This window comes from Xyrauchen texanus, chromosome 13 (genome assembly GCF_025860055.1).
Source record: "Xyrauchen texanus isolate HMW12.3.18 chromosome 13, RBS_HiC_50CHRs, whole genome shotgun sequence".
Classification (NCBI taxonomy): Eukaryota; Metazoa; Chordata; class Actinopteri; order Cypriniformes; family Catostomidae; genus Xyrauchen; species Xyrauchen texanus.
Window position 1 is genome coordinate 41565774 of NC_068288.1, and position 25918 is coordinate 41591691.

The 25918-nt window shown below is 37.6% G+C and overlaps 1 protein-coding gene across 1 annotated transcript in view; it reads right to left on the reverse strand.

The window, feature by feature from the left end:
• Nucleotides 1-3882: 3882 nt before the first annotated feature.
• The window catches only part of LOC127654232 (protein MTSS 1-like), a 73771-nt gene continuing 51735 nt past the window's right edge, over nt 3883-25918 (reverse strand). The window contains exons 7-14 of the mRNA XM_052141327.1: nt 19488-19645; nt 18092-18199; nt 17906-18003; nt 17699-17789; nt 14589-14726; nt 13793-13949; nt 11270-11541; nt 3883-7610 (exon numbers count right to left, since the gene is read on the reverse strand). Coding sequence (XP_051997287.1) covers nt 6852-7610; nt 11270-11541; nt 13793-13949; nt 14589-14726; nt 17699-17789; nt 17906-18003; nt 18092-18199; nt 19488-19645 — 1781 coding nt within the window. The 3' untranslated portion in view covers nt 3883-6851. The remainder of the gene's footprint in view (nt 7611-11269; nt 11542-13792; nt 13950-14588; nt 14727-17698; nt 17790-17905; nt 18004-18091; nt 18200-19487; nt 19646-25918) is intronic.

The following is a 25918-nucleotide window of genomic DNA, read 5'->3' on the forward strand; positions in this document are numbered from 1 at the left end:
CTCAGCAGTCTCCTTGGCGATCATGATTTCAAGCTCAATTACACTTCCTATTGCGCCATCTAACACTTTGTGCATGCCTCAAGAACTATTTATTTAATGTGCACTTAGTAACTTTTTGTGTCATTTTGGACTTACAGTGACACCTAGTGGTGTGGATGCAGCATCATTCAAAATCAATAGTTTTCAGTTACAGATGCCATTGTGTGAATTCACCATTCACAATCAGCCATTAATACAGGAGTGAAAGTGTCCAATAACAAGACTGTTATTGAGATTAAGCGAGTAGTATTCAGCAGGTCACGTGATAAACCATGAGGGCACCCCTGCCCAATGTTGAGTAAAACAGCTTTTATAAGGTTACTTATATGACCAGGGTCCTCATCTCACGTGTGTGGTCATGATTATATACACGTTTTAAAATTGCAATTCGTTTCTTTAGGAGCTAAACTTTTTTTAATGGGGAAAAAAAATACTGAGTGCACCTTTAAGCCATATTTAATATATGAATGTCATTCCATTTAATAACAAAATATTTAAAAAGTGGCCTCTGCAAAGAAATTATTTCTCTGAGCCATTTTTGCAGTTACTTTGAAACCAACTAAAAATGATTTTTAGTGGATGTATAAAGTCGGTCTTAGTAACGACGGGCAGTTCATCACATTAAATATGGACATTCCACTTTGACGACCAGAAAGAGTCCAAATATTACATTTAAATCAATATCTAATTTTTTTTATCATTAGAAACCTAACCCGTTTTTGTGAAAAGTAAGCTTGTGCTATCCAGTGTTAGGTGTAATGCATTAATTATTAATTAAAATTACTGTAATTAAATTACTTTTCATTAAATAGTAAGGGATTACTCTTAATTTTTCAGTAATTTAATTAGTTACTTCTGATGTAATTGTGCTAAATACCATATAGACTATAGAACAATTCTATATAAAACAATAGTGAATTTAAAACTGAAATGTACAGCCTAATGCTAAAATATATGTTTTCTAACTTAACGCAGTCCACTTCAATTCTTTGGCCAGTTCATTAATCATTTATTTAATTTGATATCATTTATCTGAAAGAATTAAAAGAAGGTTTTCATGTCTATCCATGGATTTTTCATCTGGCCGAGATTGAGTTTTAGAAAGTAATTAGAATTGCAATTACTTTTCAGACAGAGTCATTAGTACAGTAATCTAATTACACTGTAGAAGATGTAATTATTAGTTAGCAATTAATTACTTTTTTAGAGTAACTTAACCAACACTGGCGTTATCTTTCTTTAAAAATACATGCCATATTTTGTTATCCAACACTAGCATTCATACAATTTTCAGTGTGGCACAAGTATCCAAATATAGGGCCACAGAAGCTATCAAACATTAATAATAAATGGAAAATACTGGCAAGTGTGCACAATTATACATCAACAGAACTCCTTACTGTTTACAGTTAATTAACATACCAACCGTTGACAGGAAATGTTGTAGAAAACATAGTTTACACTTGACCACTGATTTGATTCATTCACTGCATCCCCATGGCCACTGGTGCTTTATCTCCCGGGAAAACCGATTCCCCACATTCTATTTTGAGCAGGAAGAGGCCGCTGTTCCTGGAACTGCTAAATGACGATGGTTCCGTGGAGGTTCGCAGCGCCATCTTGTGTTAGTTGGCAAAACCGGCACGATGAGTCAGCATGCTGCAATCACAGAGCAACACCGAGTGCATTGAGGTCAGTTCAGAACACGGGTTAATCGTGACCGGTAACGTCATACGACATCTACATTATAAAATGCTTAGTCGCCGTGATACACAACCCTCTTATATTTGAATCGAGCCTGACTGTGTGCTTGTGTAAGTGATATCTGATCTCAAACACTATATGAATCATCAGATATAATTTACATCGCTTTTAAATTCCAGAAATAGCAGTTATATAAGGCATTTGGTTTCATATGCAAGAAGACCCCACGAAGTAAAGATACTTTTGTGGGTTTTAGTCCATGTCTGACTCTGTTCACTTTGAGGTCATCTATATGTTAGTGTGCTAACTTTAAAGGGGCACCAAGTATTTTTTCCCCATTAAAAAAAGGTTTCACTCCAAAATAAATTAATACTAATTTTCAGATATATGTATAAAATAATGACCACTACCGTGAGATGAAGACTCCAGTCATATTAGTAACCCTGTAAAAGCAGTTTTATTCTACATGGAGAGGGTCTCCTCACGGTAGCTGCCATGTTATGATTACATGACCGACCAAACACTACTTGCTTACTCTTAGTAACTACCCTGTTGTTGGACACTTTCACTTGTGGACTGTATAAATCATGGCAGACTGTGAATAGCGAATAGTTCTACAATGGCATTTGTAACTGAAAATGATTGCGTTTGAAAGATGCTACAAATAAAACCACGCCACTAGGTGTCAGTGTTAGTTCAAGACGACATACGTAAAACAATACTGTGTGAACCTTTAACTCTTTCTCTCTCTTACTAAAACTAATTAAAAATATTGGCGACTCCAATGGAAGTGTACAAATTACCAAAACTACCAATTTTTCTTATTTACTAGTTGGTGGGTTGTCTGAATGAATAGTCAACTAAAGCTTTTTTACAGCAACCATTTATTTAAAGTTTCAGACAGAATCAGCAAATAAATTTAAACTCTCCGCAGCATCTCACAAATACAGGAACAAACTCACAGCAGAGGATTTAACATCCGAAAATTCAGAATATTGCTTCTTGCAGAGGGTTCGACCATGCTGACTTATTCACTTTTGAGCACATTACGCTATTATCAAGCTAAAGCACTCTATGAGAAGTGGTGACGCTCAGTTAATAAGTACAAATGCTATTTTTTTTTGCAAAATCCCATCAAGTTCAAGTGTGTAATGCTTAACTAAATTAAACTTAAAATATTTAGGTTTTTTATATTATTATTATTATTCAAAATTATTGACCGACATTGTCAAAATTTAAAATATTTCTTAAAAAGTACTTTGGAATTGGTACATTACGTATTACAAGCTATATTAGTTTCAGAAAATGATAGAAAACAGGAATATGAATAGTGCGGTCTTAATATAAATGGCAGATTTTAGATAAATGTATGCATAAAAAAATATTTTGGGCTGCAACGGTTTGAGCATGTATAAGAATTGAGGCACTAAAGAATTGCTGAAATGCATTCTTGTAGAAACTTTATAAAGGGGCTCAAGCACGTTAAGCAGATGCTTAAATCCTGTTTTCTCAACGACTGAGTATGGTCGCATATCTGCAGCAATAAATATTCCTATGGCATTCGTTATCGCTTTAACTCTTTCTGAGCTTGCAGCGAGAGGCTGCTTGAACACAGTGGCGAGACCAACTTGCACAGACTGTTTATGCTTTGCTCCCATAAGCTCAAGAGACGCGCATGTGGGTGATGTCACCGCAAATTAGTCATTAGATGTGCTACCAGAGACACCCAACTTCGGTGAAACAGAGCCGACACACAGCCTTCATCCTGTTCACTACTCGTTGCCCAGTATTACTGTGGTTTACTGAGAAACCCTAATACTCCCAAACAAAAGATTTTAGAGATGGCGGCGGGTCTTCAATCTCTAGCTTTTGGTTCTGTGAGATCCCGTGTTGCTCCACAATCTTTGTTCATTTTAGATCTACACGGTTGGTGTTGTTTGTTATATGTAGTTTTAATATTGGTTTCATACATGCTAAGATATGTAATCATTCGTGTGACTGCGTGCACCATACCGAAGGCCCTGTATCCGTTCGGTTCAGTGTGGACACATGTACCGTTGCAGTCCTAATGCACAAGCATGGATTAAAAATTTTTTCAAAACATGAAGCAAATCAAAACAAGGACTCTGATATTTCATTTTCAACATTGGTATATTTTAAAACCCACATTCCATTTTGTTTGAGGCTTCAGCATTGACTACAGACATTAGAAACATATTGTCGCACAGAGAAAGAGCTATCTAAACATTGAGAGATCAACTCTCTAGCGCACACACTCGCACACACAGCAGGGGTCAAACATTCTCTGCTCAATCACCTCAGAGACCACATGCACACTCTTAACGTCAGTACTGTAGCATAAATCTCAAATCAACCACTAACAAAGGCCTTCTCAACACACATAATGGATTGAACCCTCCTGTGAATGACAACTGTATGAAAAATATTGTAGGTTTTTATTATTAACATGATAAATACCTGGACTCAGAACAGCACTTAAAGGATAAATCACGGTACCATAGCAGGCAACACTCGCTAGGGTTAAACCAACCTGTATCTCAGAAAGGAAAACAAGTGAAAGTCTCCTTTTCACAAATTAAAAACCTCAGACATTACTGTTCTGGCTGCCACTAACAACAATGCACATTTAGTAAAATAACATCTTGGTCATCTCACCTTTGAGGGTAAAATAATATTCAAGCTCCTACAGTAAAAGGCCTCTCTCCTCTGTAGGGCTTCATAAATTGGACAAGTGGCTTGGTTTAGTTTGGAACGGTTTTCATCATTGCAGAAAAAAAACTACCTGGTTATAGTGTGTCTAACATACAAGTTACTCAAAATATAATGATACCCAGTACAACAGCACTTATGCTCTTGTGATATTGCTCATTAGTCTCATCAATGCAATTTTTGTATTATTCATTGTAAAAACAAATTAAATAACATCACGCACCCTCATGTTGTTCGAATCATATATGATTTTCTTTTGTTCCATAGCACACAAAATGAGATCTTGGGTGAAATAATAGTCTCAGTCACCATTCACTTTCATTGTATGGAGGAAAGAATTATACAACAAAAGGGAATGGTGTTAGAGACTTAACAAACCGCCTAACAAAATATCATAAAGGTTAAAAACAACATATGGGTGAGTAAACGATAGCAGAATTTTCAATTTTGAGTGACCTACACCTTTAAGAATTAATACGATGTCAAAAATCTAATTGTGAGATGTTATAAAAATGATGCTTGATGTACTGAACCTGATATTTAAAATGTTAAAAGGCAATGAAAACCATAGCATTGGTGGTGCACTTTTATGCTTGAAAGCAAACGTCCAGCATTGGCTTTCCTTTAAGAAAACAAGAGGGAAGCGTAGTAAAATTAATATTAGCACAAGTGCATTACAATGAAGCAACAAAATTCGGGGTAATCCACACCAACAACAAACTCTAAAGGAAATGTATTTAGAAAAATCAATAAAAAGGATTAACCTAAAAATGGGGTACGTATCTGAACTAGGCTTACAGTTTGCTTTTAAAATAACATTCATCAAATGCCTGAAGATATTTCAGTTAAGGCCTGACTAGGCACAGTCTTAAATGTAAAGTTAAAGTAACACACAAATAATAATATAAAAATACTCTGATAAAGAACAGAACTGCTAGTTCAGTTGTGAACATTTACACCAAACGTCCTCAGAGATCTCTTTTTAGGAGAAGCGTTTGTCAAAACGGCAATAAAAAGCTGTATAGATTCCCCTTGTGTGAATAATGTTAGCTTCTTATTGAGGTTTAGGGTTAGAATGATTCATTAAGATGGATTAAGTTGCTTACTGAGATTTGGGACATTAAGTAGGTTAATATTCTATTGCTTTCCATTTTCATTAAATAAGCTTTATATTTGCATACTTGAGGAACAGGGGGCACTTTGACAAAATATTCTTCTTTCAGGTAAAATCAAAATGTGTTTAAGAAAATCTATGCATCAGACATGCTATTTTTGCCATTGTTTTGAATCACAGATTTTCCAGGTATAACAACAAAACAAACAAAAATGTTTTTCAAAACAAGTCAAAATGCGTCAAAATCTTTATACCGAATCATCCAGGAGAGCAGGTTTATATGCATTTATAGGGCAACTGCATCAAGATTTGGTAAACAAATGATTAAAAATGATTCAGAATCAAACAGGTTGAATAAATAACTAAAGTGATGCCTCGTAAGCTCTCACAGTCATCATAAGCAACACAAATATGATCCACTATTCCAGTCCTTCATTCATCCACCTCATCTCCTTCCCACCCTCCTTTCCTCTCATGGGCTGCATTAATTGCAACTGCACTGCATGTCCAGTAATTGGGCGCATTAAAGGCAGTGGTGCAGTTTTCTGTTACCCTAAACTGTACAAAAATAGATGCCTAGTGCTGCTTTAACTAATTTATAAAACAAACCGAAACACTAAAATAATACAACAGCCTAACAGCCAGTTTTGCTAATATATACAGAACTTTTTGATCTCCAACCACAATTAATAAAGGCTGAGTGCTGTTGTCTTCTGCAAATACAACAAACAAATAAGGTCTATATATCTTAAGCTCCAATGCTTGATCTATATATCTAAATACATATATAGCTAAATACATATATATATATATATATATACACACAAACACACACACACTTATACATACATACACATACATATGTATATATATATACACGTATACGTGTATGTATGTGTATATATATATATATATATATATCTGTATATATTGCGTTAGGCACACGGCCTGTGGAATAAAATTTTAATTTGTTGAGAAGCAACATTCACACAGACACTGCAGCAATAACATTGGTTTAAAAAAAGATTGTTCACGCACAGTGTAGTTAAATCAAAATTGATTTTCCAGAATCAAAAAGTCTTTTCATGTGGCAGGAGTAGTACATTTGTCAACAGTTGTGCCTCCCCTAAAAAAAAAAAAGTGTGTGCAAACCTCAACAATAAAAAAAAGGCTTGAAAAAAGTCTTGTTAAATAATTTTTTTTTTTCAGAAATGGGAAATTATTTAAAAAAAAAACAGAAGAATTGAAAGAATTTGAACAGAAATCAGTTGAGATGGTTTGGAGTGATGAAAGGCGCCGAACGGTCGTTGGTAAGTGTCCGGCGAAGTTTGACTCTACGGATCATGCTCAACATGTCTCCTCCACTGCTAGAATCAGGAACATCGTTGGAACGATCCAAGCCAGGCTGGTCGGATTTAAGTGAACCACTTGCAAGTGGCATGCTGGAATTGTGAGTAGCAATATTCTGTGGCTGCTGTTGATTTTCATGTTGTTGCTGCTGTTGTTTCAACTTCTGCTGTCGCTCCTTCTGATGTACCAGTTGTTGATATTGCTGCTCCTGCTGCTGATTAAACTGTTGTTGCTGATTGTACTGTTGTGGCTGTTGTTGATTATATTGTTGCTGCTGTTGGTTATATTGGTGTTGTTTATTATATTGTTGTTGTTGATTGTGTTGTTGTGGCTGTTGATTGTGTTGTTGTGGCTGTTGATGGTTATGTTGTTGAATATATTGGTGCTGCAGCTGTTGTTGATATTGCCTCTGTTGCTGTTGGTGCAGTGCATACTGTTGTTGCTTGCTCATCTGATACAGCTGCTCTGAGCTGCCCACCGGTGGCTGCCCAGGGAACATGGAATAGTATGGAGGTGGCATGGCACTCAGACTCTTGGTGGACGTACAGAGATTATGTGTGGTGTGAGTCAGATCTGAGCCAGGCGCCCTGTTATTCTGTGTAAGCCCAGAAGGACAAACGGTCTCATCACTGCCACTCAGACCGGTGCTAGAAACTGACACCTTCAGCGGCACCTAAGAGCAGGAATGACAATGGTTTTCCAGGTTAATTTGACAACATATTTAATACTGCACAAGTCAATAAAGGTACATCTAGCCAATTTCTGTGTGCATGAAAATGTATTATAAAACAATAGAACAGCTATGCAAATACATCCAAAATGTGTAAAACACCTTAAGTAATAAATACAGGACTCCTAAATTTTTTTTACTGCATTCCTATTTGAATATTTACACCGGAACCAATCCTAATAAATCAAATAAGATCTGACTAGATAAACTGAAATTACTACACAATCTTTTATTCATTTTATTCAATTTAACACTCAAGCACTGCCGAAATCAATTTTCTTTCTTCAAAAAAACTGTTTTCCTTTATCTGACGGGTACGAGACTTGGTGACTTTTCGTCCATTTGCTATCTGAACACACACAGTTGATTCGCTCAGTTACACTTGTACTGTTCCTGGTCAAAAGTGACTGCCATAGGAAATGAATGGGAAACACTAAGAATTAGAGATTTATTTTCTCCATAATTTATTATAAAAAATCTAAAACACAGCAACAATGCAGAAACAAACCATTCACAGACATGAAGGGGTGAGTCAACCAAATATCAAATGTGCAATACACAACACACATACGCACATGTTTATATAATTGTGGGGAATCTCCATAGACGTCCTCCCATTTTATGGATTTTATACCGCTCTAACAATATTTTTTATCCCCTAACCCTATACCTAAACCAAACCCGAAGCCATTTCTCTCGTGGGGACCACTGGCTCAGACCCACAAGTTAAGTGATCTCAGGTTTTAATATCCTTGTGGGGACGTTTGGTTACATGTACACACATTTATCTTGTTACAATAGGGTATACAATAGGTTATTACTTATTATTCTACTAATTTCAGGTATGCAAAAACAACCTCAAGCAAATCAAAAAAAATGCTAAACTTTGACAAAAGTAGTCTTTAATAATGTTTAAATATATTTCTAAATGCAGAACTTCCTTTCAACCAGGGATGAATAAGTAGCTCTCTGCAGCCATCTAGTGTATATACTTATATATGTGGGGGTTTTTTGTATTAATTTTTTATAAATGGACCTCACACGTTGATTCTTGAGACATTAAGCTTTCAAACAGTAGCAGGGTTCCCAATCTTTTTTCCAGAACATTTCCAGGATATTTTTTTTGCCTATATTGTGGTTACTGAATGGAAGTGGGCAGCACATGCAGATTATATATTTAATTAATTAAACTACAGACATTTGTTTAATCACACTAGGAAATATCTCAGATTTAATTTGATTATTTGGGCAGCTAGGCAAACATAATTTTTAGTCCCAAATATGGGGATATCTCCCCACCCAGGTGACAATTATGGGGCTTTCACACATGACTTGATTGCTTGGACCGAACCAGAGTTTGTTACATTCCCCCTCCGGCTCGCTGGTCTGTTAACATCATATTATTTGTGTATTTGACACCTATCCCGAGTCCCGATTGTTCCCATGTTTTTGTACATGTAACTAAAAACCATGCTAGCCACACAGTTTTATTAAACTTAAATATTTTCCAGGACAAATAATTATTTTCCAAGATATTTAGGTTTTTGTCATTTTCCATGACTTTGTATGTATACATGGCGCTGTTGTTGTTTTACAAACATTTATACCATTCTCATGCCCGCACATTCAGCTGTTAGAGATAACAATATTGACTGCCGTTAAAGCGTAACTGTTTCATTGTGTTCTTTCCATGGTGTTGATGCATTCTGAGGAGCAAATAATCATTGTTTATTTGTGAGTGTGCTGAGAAATGAGCAGTTGCATAAATATACATCCTATTTATATTTGTACATGTATTTTGCTACGAGTATATTCCAAACGGACTCCTGAAGCCAACTAATCTTTTTATAATGTTTGGATTAATCCCTGGATAATATAACACAAGGTACTGTGATACAAATACACAAGGAATAGTGAACATTAAGAATAACATTGTTAATAATTTACAAGAAAACATTAGCTCATGGTCTTTTCTTTATTGAAATGATATTTTCCTTAAGAACAATAACAAAATTAATGCTAATATGTCTAATTATTGAATCTGTAATTAGGGAAAGAGTACGAGATCCCGTCTGGAGATCAGCAGGAACAGTTGACTCACATGAAGGACATGGAGATCTAGATTGTTCATTAAAGGTAAAGTTGTGTAGTTTTGTGTATCTTTATACACACAAAATGTTCATAATTGTTTGAATAAATAAAACAGGCTACTAATACAAATATTTATGCATGACTCTTTTAATATGAATAAATAATAATAATAATAATAATAGCAGCACAAAAAATGTGTCATTACATCGATGGCCGTGGCCCTTGACTTTGTATTGTTTACAGAATTTGGCCCTTGGTGAAAACTAATTGGGGAACCCTGTTCTAGAGAATGTTGTGCGTGAAAATCCCAGGAGATTACAGACATACTCAGACCAGCCCGTCTGGCACCAACAATCATGCCATGGTCCAAATCACTGAGATGATTTTTCCCCATTCTGATGGTTTATGTGAACATGAACTGATGACCCGTATTTGCACTGCTGCCACATGATTGGCTGATTAGATAATCGCATTGTTGGTGCCAGATGGGCTGGTTTGAGTATTTCTGTAACTGTTGATCTCCTGGGATTTTCAAGCATAACCGTCTCTAGAATTTACTCAGAATGGTGCAAAAAACATCCAGTGAGTGGCAGATCTGTGGACAGAAATGCCTTGTTGATGAGAGAGGTCAAAAGAGATTGACCAGAATGGTTTGAACTAACAACTAACTTTCTGGTAACTCAGATAACCGCTCTGTACGATTGTGGTGAGAAGTGCGTTGGTGCCATTTTGGTGGCACGAGGGGGACCTACACAATATTCTGCAGATGGTTTTAATGTTGTGGCTGATCGGTGTAGGTAAATAAGTTAGTACATTTAAAATAATTATATGGTCTAAATACCCCATAAACCCACCCTAAATGCCAAATGTAAATGCTTTACATTATTTAATTTAGAGTTGTTACATTTCTTTCATAACAATTTCACGTTTATGGTTTCCAGTCACTTCTGACCGGGATCAACTGGAATCTGATTTAATGATGAACAGAACATAAGGGTTCATTCTTGAATCTCGCTAGTAGACAATTCAATGAAATTACAGCGGGAACTATAGGAGTCTTAAAATCCTGAAATAATCATTTTAAATTTGTTTTGATTTAACAAAGGGGCATTTGTCTTAGTGGGAATCATAACAGTGCTGTTGGAAACTATGTGTTGTAAAAGATCTAATTTTGGTTTCATGTTGGAATCCTATTCCTACGCCCACAATAATACGCTTTCGTTCGAAAACACATTGATTTCACTATGTTTCATCCATATTAGATTTGGCGTTTCCTCCCCTGAAAACACTCTCCATGACTGTATACTTTGGAAAATGATAGCATTAGAAAACTGAAAAGGAGTTTTCAATCAAAAACAGATTAGTGTGGATGTGGTCAATGAGTTATAAATAAATACATTCCCATTAGCATGCTTTTGGGAATTTCTATTTTCATGCAGACTGAATCCTTTAATAATCCTGTAGAGACTCTGATAGAATTTTTTAACTTTGGAATTCTGAAAATGAAATACCTGTGGTGTTGAGATGGGTATGGGCACTCCTCCACTGATGGTTCCACGACGGATGTTGGGTTTACTGGAGGGTTTGCGGCGAATAGTGGCTGTGTGCGGCCCGATAGGCTCCGGATCCATCAACAGACTGACGGTGGACGCTGGACGCTTGCTTTGAAACATTTTGCGGTAATTGAGACTCAGGTCGCTGTTGCGAGGGATTGTGGATGACTTATCAAAATCGGACTGACTGTGGCAGTCCTCTCCACCATGCAGAGAGATATAGTCATAATCTAAAAGAGCAATAGAGAGAAAGACAGAGTGGCAACGTGTTAATGTTGTGCATTTTGAACAAGCTTAACCAATCTTTGTTGTCTTCACCAATTAGAATGATATCACTTATACAATTCAAAGACCCAATGAAATGGATGGGCGAGTGCAGTTTTCTCTCTTGTGCTGACATATTTCCTAGTGAAACAGCAAGTTTGGCTATGCTACTTATTAATTTTTAATAGCCAATTGGCTTTATGTCATAGCCACGAACCATGATTTGCTACCTGTTAGTCGGTTGCAGGTGGTATTTGGGGGAGGGACATTTTCATTCTAGAGAGCATTTTATTGGACAAAAATCTATGTAGTCCAAGATAAGCCTTCAATATTTTTGGTTTGTTATCCTGCAAGAGGTGGCATATTTTAAATATGTTAAATGTAGGAGTACACTAGCATACAGATGGTTTCATAGCTAATTGACCATGGACTAAAAAGCACAAAACTCCCTATTTTGATTTCATTTGACTTAATAAATAAATAAATGTGGATAAAGCGGATTTCACATATTTAGAATGATGAAGACACATCTTAACTGGATCACCTCCTAAAAATGACTCACAAAAGCTCTGTATGAGGGTGTGTTATCTTTCTGTTACCCTTGGAGAATATGAGAAGATGGATAACAGACTTGATAACCAATGAGAGATAAAAGAGTTTGAATCTCATGATTACACACATCCAAATATTAAGCATATACATAACACTCTCTCAACAAATGCATGCCTGCAATATGGCATTGGATCCCTAAACACATGACTATTACTTCAATATGGACACAATGAGAGGATTCAAGTCTATGCAATGAAACCTACCATATAGAGGAGGTTCTTTTCTTACCGCTGTAAAAGAACAATAAAGTACACTTAACAAATATAGAAAGGCCCAAAACACTCACTTTGGACAGCAATCTAAGATTGTGATTTTAGCATACTATGCCACAAAGGCACATTTGATGTGTACCCAAACCACAAATTAGATTACTGTATCAGTTGAGAAACTATGTAAAAGTTGCAAAGCATAAAACGGTGATGGTGTTCAGAAAAATGCTGCACAAAGCAGAGATTCAAAAGAAAAAGAAAACTACAGTAAATTCAAAATAAATGAAAGGGAGAGTTCAGTTAAAAAGTGAATTTTCTGTCACTTTCTTTAATGAAACACAAAAGGAGATGTTAAGCAATATGTTATTCTAAGTCACCCTTCACTTTCATTGAATAATAATTCAAATTAAAGCTGCAAGCAGTGATGATTGGGCCCTCGCACCCTGGTGCACTTTGGGGCTGCTGTGCCAGGGGAATGTCACTCCAATTTTCTTTAGCATTTATATGTTGTTAAGAGTGTATCACAGTGTACACAGTGTCGCCGGTAGGTGGCGCTACGACTATAACTGAATATTGGCACGTTGATGTATTCAGGCCGGGACTATTATCAAACATGTGAAGATGGGGGCAGATTGGACCTTGTATTTATGAGTTATAACAACTTCCTATTTCATGGCGAGACATCGAAATTTGTCAGACCGTCACGGCCACGGCGTGCAGTGAAAACTCAAAAGCTTTGCAATTTAGCATCGCCAAGGCCTTTAGATTAGAATATCTGATGAATCTCTAGGAGGAGTTCATAAAAGTAGGAGGCCTGGAAATGGAAAAAAAACTGAGCAAAAATTGAAGAGATAAATCAAAATGGCTGACTTCCTGTTGAGTTTAGGGCGACTTAAGATACTTTTTTTTTAGGTATTGGCATTTTACAGATGTGTATCGATTTTCATACGTGTAGGTGAAATGTAGCGTAAAGTGCACATTGCTGAAAGTTTGAAGGTGGCGCTATTGAGCCACTTTGGCACACCTAATTCTGATCAGATCTTCTGATGCGTGTGCAAAGTTTCATGAGTTTGAGTATGTTTAGGCCCTCATAAATGCGATTCATTTGGGGAAAAAATAATAAACTCCTAGAAGACCAATAGGGTCCTCACACCATCGATGCTCTGGCCCTAAAAAAGGTGTAATGAAAGAGAATGCCAACATCTTGCCAAACACCTCCTTTTGTGTTTCATGGGTGGAAAAAGCCATACGGTTTTGGAACATGATGAAGTATTTTTTTGGTGAACTAATTTTTATGATCTCAATGAGTGTGAGTGAAGATGAAAATCTACAAAAGTAAATAAATAAATATGTTGGGAAAAACCTCATGCATGTGTGCATTTGCATGCATACTGACCATGCTGTGAAGGTATTGTGTCTTCCGAGCAGGATGGTGTAGTTGTCTGTGTGCTGTATCCACTAGAGCAGTGGAGGGAATCTTGACTGGTTCGAGGAGCATCTGAATTAAACCCACCTCCAAGAGTAAGACTCAGCTGCTCTCTGGCTGTCTGTGGCTACAGATAGTGGCAAGAGACAATCAGAATTCAACAAAAGAAGTGTGGAGTCAATCACAATTATTCCAGTAGGATCAAATGGTTTAAGACAGATAGAGTTCTGGCTCTAAATTCAGACTGAATTGGCCAAATTTGAAGCTGTTGCAAAATAGGCAATACACACACACACACACACACACACACGAGACCACACATTAATTGAACTATATATTACTCCAACTCTATAGATCTATAAAATCTCCTACAGTTGACAGAAGAATTACACATTATCTATAGCATATATTACTTTAAATCATAGACGAGTGGTTCAAACAGCTTCTTTTACTGATCTTGTGTGAATATTACTTATCAAAGTCATTTTAATGTCATATTAGTTGATGTTTTACATTCTCATACGTTCTCATATTTAAATGTACATCTAAATGCCTCCCACAGCAGTGTGGCAGGTGTCTGAATGTTCCCAAACAGTATACCGTTGATCAGCTGTTTCCAACTGTTTTTTTACTTCTGAACGACGAAGAACTTCTCCGTACTTTTGCTGGAGCTTTAGGTGTGCTTTCTATTTTTGGTTCTGAAAGACTTCAGATTAAGGAACTTTAGAAGACAAGCAACAAGACATTAATGGAAATTAATGTGTACCTTTCCTGAGGTGGACAGTGTCCTGGCTCTCTCCTCATGCCCGCTGTAAGGTTTCTGTGGAGGGGGCATGGAGGTCCCATTTTCTGTGCCAGGAGTGATCTGACCTTGCCATGGTTGACTGTTAACACTGCTCTTCTCCTATAACAAGAGCGAACAAATTTAGTCGATCTCAACCTAGTACAGGCAACAATAACAAACAAAAAGACCATGACATAGCCACAAGGGTTTAAAAATAAATAATAATAAAATAATATTAATAAAATATTTAAAGGTTAATGATGATTTTGTGAATGGTAAATCATGAGCATGCTGGTGAGTTTGAAAACAGCATGCAGGTTTTTATTTTCAATTTATTTTTATTTTCTCCCCAATTTGGAATGCCCAATTCCCAATGCGCTTTAAGTCCTCGTGGTGACGTAGTGACTCGCCTCAATCTGGGTGGCGGAGGACCCATCTTATCACGTGGCTTGTTGAGCACGTTACTGTGGACATAGCATGTGTGGAGGCTTCACACTATTCTCTGCGGCATCAACGCACAACTCCCCACGTGCCCCACCGAGAGCGAACAACATTATAGTGACCAAGAGGAGGTTACCCCATGTGACTGTACCCTCCCTAGCAACCAGGCCAATTTGGTTGCTAAGGAGTCCTGGCTGGAGTCACTCAGCACACCCTGGATTCGAACTTGCGACTACAAGGTTGGTAGTCAGGCCCCAGTTTTTTTTAATTGTTAAGTGTAATGAATCATTTCAAAACAGGACCCCAACACACTAAAATTCCAAATTAATGTATATTTTAAGCACATGAAAATTTTGTTTAAACTTTTTTTATTGTGTGAGAAAGAGTTTACCAGAGCTAAGTAGGGAATCGGTTGCCTGGAGCAACAATTATACAGTTAGTGCTCATTATACAAATATCTAACTGCAGAATGCCACAATTAACCAATCAGATTCAAGTATTCCAGAGAACTATTTCAATAACATCAGATATTTGTTTTATTCTAATTTTCCCTGCATTTTATTGTATATTATAATACTACAGAAAATTATACAAGCAGTTTCATGCGAACAAACCAAACTGACTTCCAAAACACAAGAACAAATGTGTGTGAATGATGGGTCTTGAAGCATTTATCATGTAATGTTATCAAAAGGTGTCCCACTATTTTGGCCTGTAGAGGGAGCTATCTGCTTACACCAACCACAAATTCAACCTCCACAAATACACATGTGTACAAAAGTACATGCAACCACATACATCATTCACAGTCAAGCACACAAAGCACTACACTGAGTGTATGCTCACAGTGCTCCTGTGGCGCAGATGAGGGCCACGGTGGCCGGAGCGAGGAATTGTGGGAGAATTCCCCTCACTTAGCGAGCGAGTGCCCTCCTCCCCACCTACCAGGAGGAGAGGACTGCGAGAACGCTGAGAGATTGAAAATGAGGGGAAGATAGGGATGGAATAAGAGAAGCCTGAGGTTAGATGGACTGATGGCCGTGATGGCACACTGCTTTAGCCATACTTGATTTTCTGAGAAGAATTGGGTGGATCTGAGTGACATTCAACTAAAGAGCATTCTTGTACACACTAGGTCCAATTAGGGATGCACCGATACCACTTTTTCTCTCCTGATCAGATTACAATACCAATCCTGATCAATTACCAGAGTTGTTTTGTTTTTATAACAAGTTTAGAATATCTATACTTCACTGTTTGATGCTAATTGAGGATACTCTTTTATATGTAAAGAAACACAAACCTCTATCTACACATTATTTCAATATAAATGTACAGAATAGCCTATTAAGAAAAACTTTATTGATAACTAGTCTACTGGATAATGTAGCAGCAAAATTAACAGTAATTCCAGTTAAAGTCTTCAATAGAAAAGAAGCACCTTCAGCCATGCACTGTAAATTCTCTAAAATTCTCTGGCTTTTATTTTGACGGACGGAACACTCCAGGAAGTCCTGCAAGTGTGTGGACTAGTAGTAGTTTAATTAGCTTATTATTCAAAATCTGATGAAAGGCTCCTCAGGTGCCTTTCTCAATGCATGTTATAAGCGAACCAAACTATTGAGCATCAACATCTGAGACATTCCTGCGGAGCGCTCATAAATTGCACCGCAACACCAGCCTGTGCGTGCCATGTTTGAGTGTCAACAGAGCTGCACTATTCACTAATGCATACTATATATTTACTCAAACACAGCCTTTTGCAATTCACAGAGATATCTTATGTCTTCAAGTGCCTTTGGATAAGATGCACGAGTCACATGGACTACTTTAATGGTGTTTCTATGCTTATTTTTATGTAATTTTTGTAGCTTGACATTAAGGCTGGGCAGTTTTTCCAATTAATTTGAATTTGCATTTGATCTGATTTTTATTTAAAAAACAATTTAATCAATAAATCGAGATTTTGCTGAAAATATTGCAAACGCTATATTAGATACGTTGTAAATCCACCAAAGGCTAGATAAGGAAGAGAAAAAGAATACATAGCGCTTGTCTTGATGCCACTTACTATCTGATCAGCTGCACGCGTGTGGCACGCTCAAAATGAACGTGACAGGTTAACAACACAGAGACTGATATAAAAGACAGCTTTAAGACTACAACTGGCCTCGGCGTGCACATGCTGATGAACGGTCTTTGTTTTCTTTTTATCCATAATAAAGCGTTAGTTACATTGCAGTTATGGGTGCTTCATTTCAAATCATGGAGAGGTTATATATGGGAGAATCAAACATCTACCCCTTTTGCCATGATGATTCAGCTAGATCACTAATTATTGCTTTGTTCATTATCTCTGAATCTGAGCATAGTTGAGCTAAATCAGTCTCTATCTCAGGACAGATTTGATCTTAGAGACCTTCTTTCAGTTCTAACTAAATATTGACAAAATGCATGGTTAATGCATTTTGCATTTGCAGGGCAGCATTGTTGTGTTGTGCATGTCTTCTGTGAAGAAAATGATGTGATATGCCATAATTCTTCAAACAATTTAGGTTTGTTAAGATTTACATACTAAAATGGACCAGGTCTGCAAGGAGCCAAGGAATCGCAATGATTTGGACAGTCGTATTGTGGTAAATGACTGATACCTGTGATGCATCAGGTGCTCGCAGATGAAGCCCATCCACTGCACTGGAGATGGAGTCCAGAGAGGGAACATGACGCACAGAGGTGTAGTTACTAAGATAGAGATTGGACAGATTATTTATAATAATGCTCTGTTGTTGTCTTTGTTTCTTTTCAATTGATTTTGTTTTACCTGTTATTTCTCACTCTGATCTTGACACTGTACTCACCTACTGATGCTGCTCTTGCGTGACAGCGTGTTGCTAGGAGACGCAGGTGGAGTCTGATACGAGTAGTTGTAGTCTGAGCCTTTAAGATCAAGAATAACCTGGAGAAGCAGAACAATACAAAGTGTTAGAGAGCGCAAGATTCTCTCCAGCTCAGAGAGCAGCAATAATTTGGTAATATGTACCTACCTGTTCACTAGCAGGGGGCAAAGTGTTGGGATCAGCTGTCAGGTTACCAAGATCTTCTAGAATCGTCTGCAAATGATGGACTTCTCCAAGCATGCTTATTTCTTCATCCTGACAATACCAAGAACAACAAAGTGAGATAGCATTAATGAAGATCAAAACCGTTATTCACATTAAAATATCCTGAAAATGATTTCACAGTGCAAAAATTGTAATGGCCTTAAAACAGGCTTAATTTTTCTCCCATAAAAAATTACTTCTTATGCATATTGTTTCCTAATAGTTGACCAGACATTAGTCGATGAGAAGAGTCTTGGTCGACCAAGTTTTGATTGGTCGGTTGTTTGCAGAAAAAAATAATTCTACGGGTAACCAACGAACAGCTGTATTACCGCTGGATGGACGCTAGGTGGTACAATGGGGTAATTTTCTTTAAGCAGGGTTAGGGTTAAGCCTACACAATAAAGCAAGACACCTTGATTCATTTTGCTGCCTCTTTCATGACATTAAATAAATGACAAATAATACAGTTTTTGTATTATTTATTTCATAGATGATACTATTCTTGCCAAATAAAAGAAACAAAGAAAAAGTTAGAACCTTTTACATGCGTGTGTTCCACGAGACTGCACGCCTCCGTACATACAGCACGTCAGACATGCGCATAGGTGGCTTTTCCGTCATCTGTTCTTTAAAATATAATAAAGTGTGTTTCTTCAAGTGCGTGTCTGTGTCTCTACGGGCAAATTATTTGTAATATTCATTTGATAATAATAATAGCCTAATAATAATAATAATAATTTAATTCATGGGAAAAGAGCCAAATATCGTCTTGACATCGTCAAAGCCATCAGCTATTGGTGATCACTCTGACCATCGTCTATCCCAGAGATCATCGTCTGATGGCACAACCCTAATGTCCATTTCTCTATAAATTAACAAAATGTTCAGACAGTCTCTTGCTGGTTTTTTGACACATTCCGAATCATTACTGCTTTTGCCGGTGTTGCTGTGGCTCGCTTCGTGCGTGCGCTTGCAAATGTTTATTTTAAAGGCTCATTATAATGGTTTAGTATTACTCTGTAATGTAGAACAGTGTTAGCAATGTTACTTATAACATTCTTTCTCAGCCCTGGAACTCACCATTTTCTGATGCCCCCCAACATATATATATTTAATTAAATTAATATCATAAATGTATGACGACTAATGACTTAAAATAACGCCTACTAGTCGACTAGGAAAACCTTTGGTAGCCCTAATGCAAAGACATTACTGTAACACAAATTAGCAAATTGAATACATTTAAATTTCAAGGAACTTCTGTGGACAAATTGTATTACAAGTAAAACTGACATCCTTGACATACGAACAATCTTAAGTGTACTCAGTCACTCACCAGGACAGGTTTTAGCATTGTGACGAAAGAACAGAATCTTCCTCTTTCCTCTACAAGTGCTCGACACACGGCTCTCTTCTCGGTCTCTTCCAACACAGCGTAGCGCGTGTTGACGTCCTGAAGAGCGCTGTCCAACTGCATGCGCACATCATCTTTACCTATACAAACACAGCAACATTTCACTGGTTACTGACAAGGGTTTGTATCGTTTCATGAAAGTATGAACAGGAGACATTCTGACTTTGGAAAACAGTTTTTCCAAAAGCACATGTTCAACCATTTCTACGAATCAGGCTTAAGTACTTTGTCACATACATCAGAATGCAATTTGAAAATGTTGTAGAAATTTTGATACTCATTGATCAGTAATAGTCATTACAGGGGAATGCCTCTGTGTCTGAGGGATGCAGAGGGGGAGGATCTGCTTTTGTTGAGAAACCTTGGGATAAAAGAGTATAAAATACAAGTCAGCCCTCCCCTCTGGGTCCCACTCACGGCACAGATCAACTCCTGTGTAATGACCGGGTCCTTCTTGCAAGAATAAATAATTTTAAAAGACTGTTTGAGTCAGAGTGTCTCTTACGCAGTGATAATGGTTGGTTGATAATTTTTTGCCACAACAAAAAGTTGATGCAAAAACTCAAGTGTTCATGGGATAGATCTAGGAAGGGCTGTTCATCGGTAACATCAATTTGTAGGTGAACCCTGAAAGCTAAATCAACATGGGTTTTCTTGGGAGTTTCATGTGTTTTTTTGTTTTTGTTTTTAAAAAGGCAATTTTAGATTTATAAGTGTGGCAGGGCGGAGGGCGTTCTTGGGTAACAGAAGGGGTCTCCCCCCGCCCCTGGCCGCTGCTGGAGGTCTGCCTCTGATCCGCCCGGAGAGGCGCGGCTGTTGTCCGCCTGAGAGGGTTGAGGAGGAACAAGCTACGGCGTATCGGAGAACTAGCGAGTAAGAGTTTTTTTTTCATCTCTCTCTCCTCTCTCTCTCTCACTGCCACTCTGCATTGTCCTTTTCCCTCTCTTTTAAATTGTACAGTGTTTTTTGGGGGGATACTACACTGTTACAGGAAGTACCCCCCCCCCAGTTTAATTATTTCTGTTTCCCTCCCCTTGTCCCCTCCCTCGTCCAGGTAGACGGGGATGACCTGCCGGCAGACGGGGCTTAGGGCACGCCCTCCCCAGGGAAAGAGGGGGTGGGGGGTGTACGTCATACTGGGGGCTCCCCAGCCTGGGAGAACGAGGGAGGAATGTGGCAGGGCGGAGGGCGCGACCGGGTCGTGATCCTACACACCCGGTCCCGTATTAGGCTAATCAAGTCTCCGTGAGGGATAAGGGTCGACTGCAGAGGATCGTGCGAGAGAGAGAGAGATCGTTTAAGGACATGTCCGTCGTGTGTGTTTGTCTTTTAAGTTTATCATTAAAACTATTATTTATATTATCAAGCCGGTTCTCACCGCCTCCTTTCCATCGATCCCTTTACAACAAGTAAAATAAGGTCTGTGGTAAATGAAGTCACTCACCAGGACAGGTTTTAGCATTGTGACGAAAGAACAGAATCTTCCTCTTTCCTCTACAAGTGCTCGACACACGTCTCTCTTCTCTGTATCTTCCAACACAGCGTAGCGCGTATTTTGAAGTCACCCCGATTTAGTTTTTTGCTTCAATGCAGCTTAAAAATTTACATTTGAGGTATGACCATGTGTAATTTATGTTGTAGAACAAAACATCCAAGAATCTTCAAGTAATGTTTACCACAGACCTTATTTTACTCATACATCTAAAACTGCCATTAGAAAAACATAGGAAATTCCAGACGGAACCAATGGCTCAAAAACGCTAATTCTCTTAATGATTTTTGGACTACAACCTGAACAGCTCCAACCTGGCCAACTTTCTGTCAGAACGTTTATGTCTTTTACAAATACTAGGTGGCATTACAGCCTATTCTTTGCAAAAGTTCAAATCCATGGAAATCGACCCTGCAAAATCACATCTTTGATGTTAGTAACCATTCTAACAGCCTCTCTGATGATCTCTTGGACATTCATATTCATGGCAATGCAAAGGCAAAATGCAGCAGCTACACATTTTGTCAGAAATGAGCTCTGATCGAAATCAGGTCTCGTAGACTATGATCTGTCCTATGACAGATGGGTTTGGCTCAACCACGCTTAGATTCAGAGAAAACGGCACGTGTATGTACGACACATTTGTCTGGCCAAACAAAACGTTGAAGCCCTTTTTCTCTCTTTCAGTGCTGGCGTAGTTGCCATTTTGTCTTTGTAGGGTAGTTCAAACATAATGGATGCAGTGTTTTGCTTTGGACAGATCTATGGTAATAGCGCACAGGTGGACTGCATGGTGTGCATAACTCCTTGTGTTTCATTTAGTGCCCAGCTGTCACTGAGGCAGCCCTCACATTCAGTAGTACTACACACAGAAGATGTGGTCGAACGATATGGGTTTTTCAATAACAACACCTCAATATGTCAGACAGACCAAATTAAATTCATATATAAATTAAGATGTTTCGAAGCTAGCTAGATAAATTGATGTCTAGCAAGACAGAATGATTGAACAAATGATACCATTGCTTCGGAATGATAATCCAAATTGCTTTGATAAATCAATTGATAGATAGTTCGAAAGATAGTTTGATAGATAGATCGATCGATAGATTGATCTTTGAATTAAATTAGAAAATGCAGACAATTTATATATATATTATTAAATTGTAAAGAAATTGAGATTCACTCAAAAATATCCTTTGAAAAGGCTGTAGAGTTTTGAATTGATAACTTTTGTTAATTGCTAAAGTGGGCATGATTTTTGTGAAACAAATATCAGACAGGCTGGCACTGGCCTAACTGATGCCCTATAAAGGGTTGCAATCATTACAATGGGGGAGGAGGGGTTTGGAGGTGATGATCTGACGTAATCTGATGTGGTGTGAGCTGCGACGCACGCGCACGCACGCACACACACACACACACACACACAGCTCTCAGAGTCCCTATTACTAACAATAACCTCAGGTGCCCTTTGTGACACTTGATCATCTGGACTTCTCATCAAGTTACATTCATGAAAGATGTATGGTTATTTTAAAGGTGCTTGTTAGCAACCAAAAAAAAAGTATTTTTTAAATTAGGCACACTTACATATAAAAGCTGATTTATTCTACATAAGATGCTGAATCCAAGCCAATAAGTGTCAGTATGACATCCAAGACCACTGTCATATCAGAAAGTGAAAAAATAAAAATAAAAAAAAATAATATATATATATATATATATATATATATATATATATATATATATATATATATATATATATATATATTTTATATAATACTTTGTTTTCCTTTAAATGCCAAAGACTTAGGGTAAAAAATATTGGTAAATATATTTGCAGTGATAATTTTTATTCAACACAGTGATTAACAATTTTTTTATTTATTATCAATTAGAGAAAACAATGTGTTTGGATTTGTTGCCTAATTGAATAACAGAATCGGATTATGGGTAAATAATGGGTAAACAACAGAAAAGCTTTCTAAATGGACATAGAACACGCATCATAGAAGCTATTCAAAATATCCCATTATTCTTTACATGGACACTAGAAATCTGTTTATTGCAAGAATGTTGCTTTGCTTCATTTAGAGACATTCCAGAGTTGTTGCCGTGTTTGTTTTTATCGTGACCTGTAGCTGAATTGCACTGCAATAGTGGGGTGTCATTCTTATGTAAAACTCTGGGGTTCCCACAATGTACTAGCGCATATACGGAAATGTGAGGGACAGTCGAAATTTTGCATTGGTATATATGCATATAGTGTATGCACTTTTCCCCACTGTACTCCCAGAAATGTTGAATTCTTTCCACTGTGTTGACTTGTTGCTGGGCTCCATCCTATGACGTTTGCAATCTGGTCTGATCACGCACATGCATACTTCTCAAAAACCTGTAGGAACGCTGCATATGCGTTTACATGACAACAATAAGACACATTCTCCGGGAGAAACCTGAGTGTGTTAAACCACTTCCTCTTAATCCCTTAAACAGTGTAAGGAAATCAGCATTCTTGTTTACATGACATATCAGAACACTACTTTCTGCAAAAATCCTGGTATAAACAGTTCTTAAGTGCATGTGAACATGATCAGTAACTCTAAATGCTGTGTATGCATTTTTGGAATTTAAGTAATTCCACTTTCTTGTTAGTGTTGCAAAACTCATTTAAATCCTCTGAACTTCCAGGAAGAAATATGAACCTTGGCCCTCAAGTGCAATGACCTTATGTTGGAGTGTGAGTGTGTGTGATACACCTTTAAACGGCCTGAAATTAAGGTTTAAAGTAAACCTGGGTAGGGAAGTGACAGCTTATTGGTGGGGACATCTTAAGTTTAAAGGGCAAAGGTCAGTAGGTCTGTATATAAATTGATTATATTAAGAATTACCAATGAGCACATAAACTTGATTGTGAAATAGAACCAAGAGGAACAAGTCACAGCTACACAGTATGTAAACATAAAACAAAAAAAGCTCATTTAAACAATTGAAGTAATTGGAGATGAAGGAAAAATAACCCAGGGCCATTCAGACAAAGGTGTGTGAGTGTGTGTGTGTGTGTGTGCCAGAGAGACATTCCCTCAGGTCTAGATGATGTTGGAAGCTATGATGTCATTACCAAACGCCTCTCCATAAACATGTGGGAGACAGCTTTGCAGTGGAGCAAAAGAAAGATATATTTCAATGTTTCGTCAGCTATGGTAAAAAGAAAAAAGGGGACAGCCTTATAAAGATGCGATGATATGCAGCCCTGGACTGAATATTATATAGTTAGAAAAGGAGGATAGAAGTGAGGATAAGGAAAAGATTAAGAGACCAAGTCACTCTTGTTCTTCATGCCATCTCAAACAAAGCGGTTACGGTGCTGGAATACTAATGTGCACTAGATTTAATAATTCAGTGCAATGCCATTTCAAATCTCCACATCAAAATCTCTTCTGATCAAATCGCTCCTGTAGACTTGTAACTCTAGAATAGTGGCACAAATGTAATATATAAAGAGATGGGCTTTTTCAGACCAATCATGGGTGTAGAGGCAATATTTATTTTCATTTTCTCACCATCTGTGCTGGGATGGGTTTATAGAGTACAAAAGCACGGGCCTCTGATTCACTTACACTAACACTTTATTCGACCCCCAGTCTCTACAGGGGCTTTTCCACTGCACGGTACAACTCGACTTTACCGGACTCTGCTGGCTTTTTGGGGTTTTCCACTGTGGATAGTACCTTGTACCTGATACTTTTTTAGTACCACCTCGGTCAAGGTTCCAAGCGAGCAGAGCAGATACTAAATGTGACGTCAAAATCTTGCAGATCACAGATTGGTCAGGGAGAATCGTCACTACCAGAGTCACTGGATTTCCGACACGGGACATCAACCCGCTACTTTTAAATTTAGCAACAGCGATAGTAGCTCAGAAAAATAAAGCGAGTAGAGTTGAGGCGAGTCGAACCGTAACATGCAGTGGAAAAGTGCCATAACACATACAATGATTCAAACCTTGTAAAACAGGTTTCAAGATAAGATAATTTTCCCCGCAAACTGGCACACATTTGATGACACGTGGTTAAAGATCACTGTTAAGTGGCGGTCCTGCAGGCTTAATTGATGATTTTGGTTGGATTCAGCCATTTTGATGTTCTTAAAACTAAAAATGTTCAGAAAACATCTAAAATAATAGCCAGTAAAAATAACAGGTTTCATATCACCATTGACAAGTAAAGAAATCACAGATTAGAATCTTTCAATAAACATCTTGAAGCGACCTTAAAGAGCACCTATTATGGTTTTTAAATTAGCCTAATTTTGTTTTAAAGGTCTCATACAATAGATTTACATGCATCCAAGGTCAAAAAACACTTTAATTTGCTCATAATTTAAATTGCAGCAATACCTTTTTTCCCCAGTGTCAAAAACGACTCGTTCAATGATCCGTTCTAAAGGATTCATTCTAAACTCCTCCTTTCAGAGAGCCTACTCTGCTCTGATTGGTCAGATGTCCCAGTCTGTTGTGATTGGTCTACCGCTTAGTGTAGTGTTTGAGGGCGGACCAAAGCTGTTGACGAGAAGCCAATGAAGACCAGAGGCGGGTTTTTTGTTACCAAATTACATAGGTTAGTACAGGAAGTAAGTCTGGAATTACTAATGACTCTTTTAGGTATTCATAATCGGTTCTTTATTTTGGGAGTCAATAACTCCATTTGTCGTGCACTTTGATTTTTGAAACTTTGCAGTTTTTTACATTCAGAAACAGCTATATAACACGTAATATAGGTAATATTTGAAAAACCATAATAAGTGCTCTTTAAGGTATAGCAAATGCAATACATTGTGTTTAGATTTTGCCTCTTTA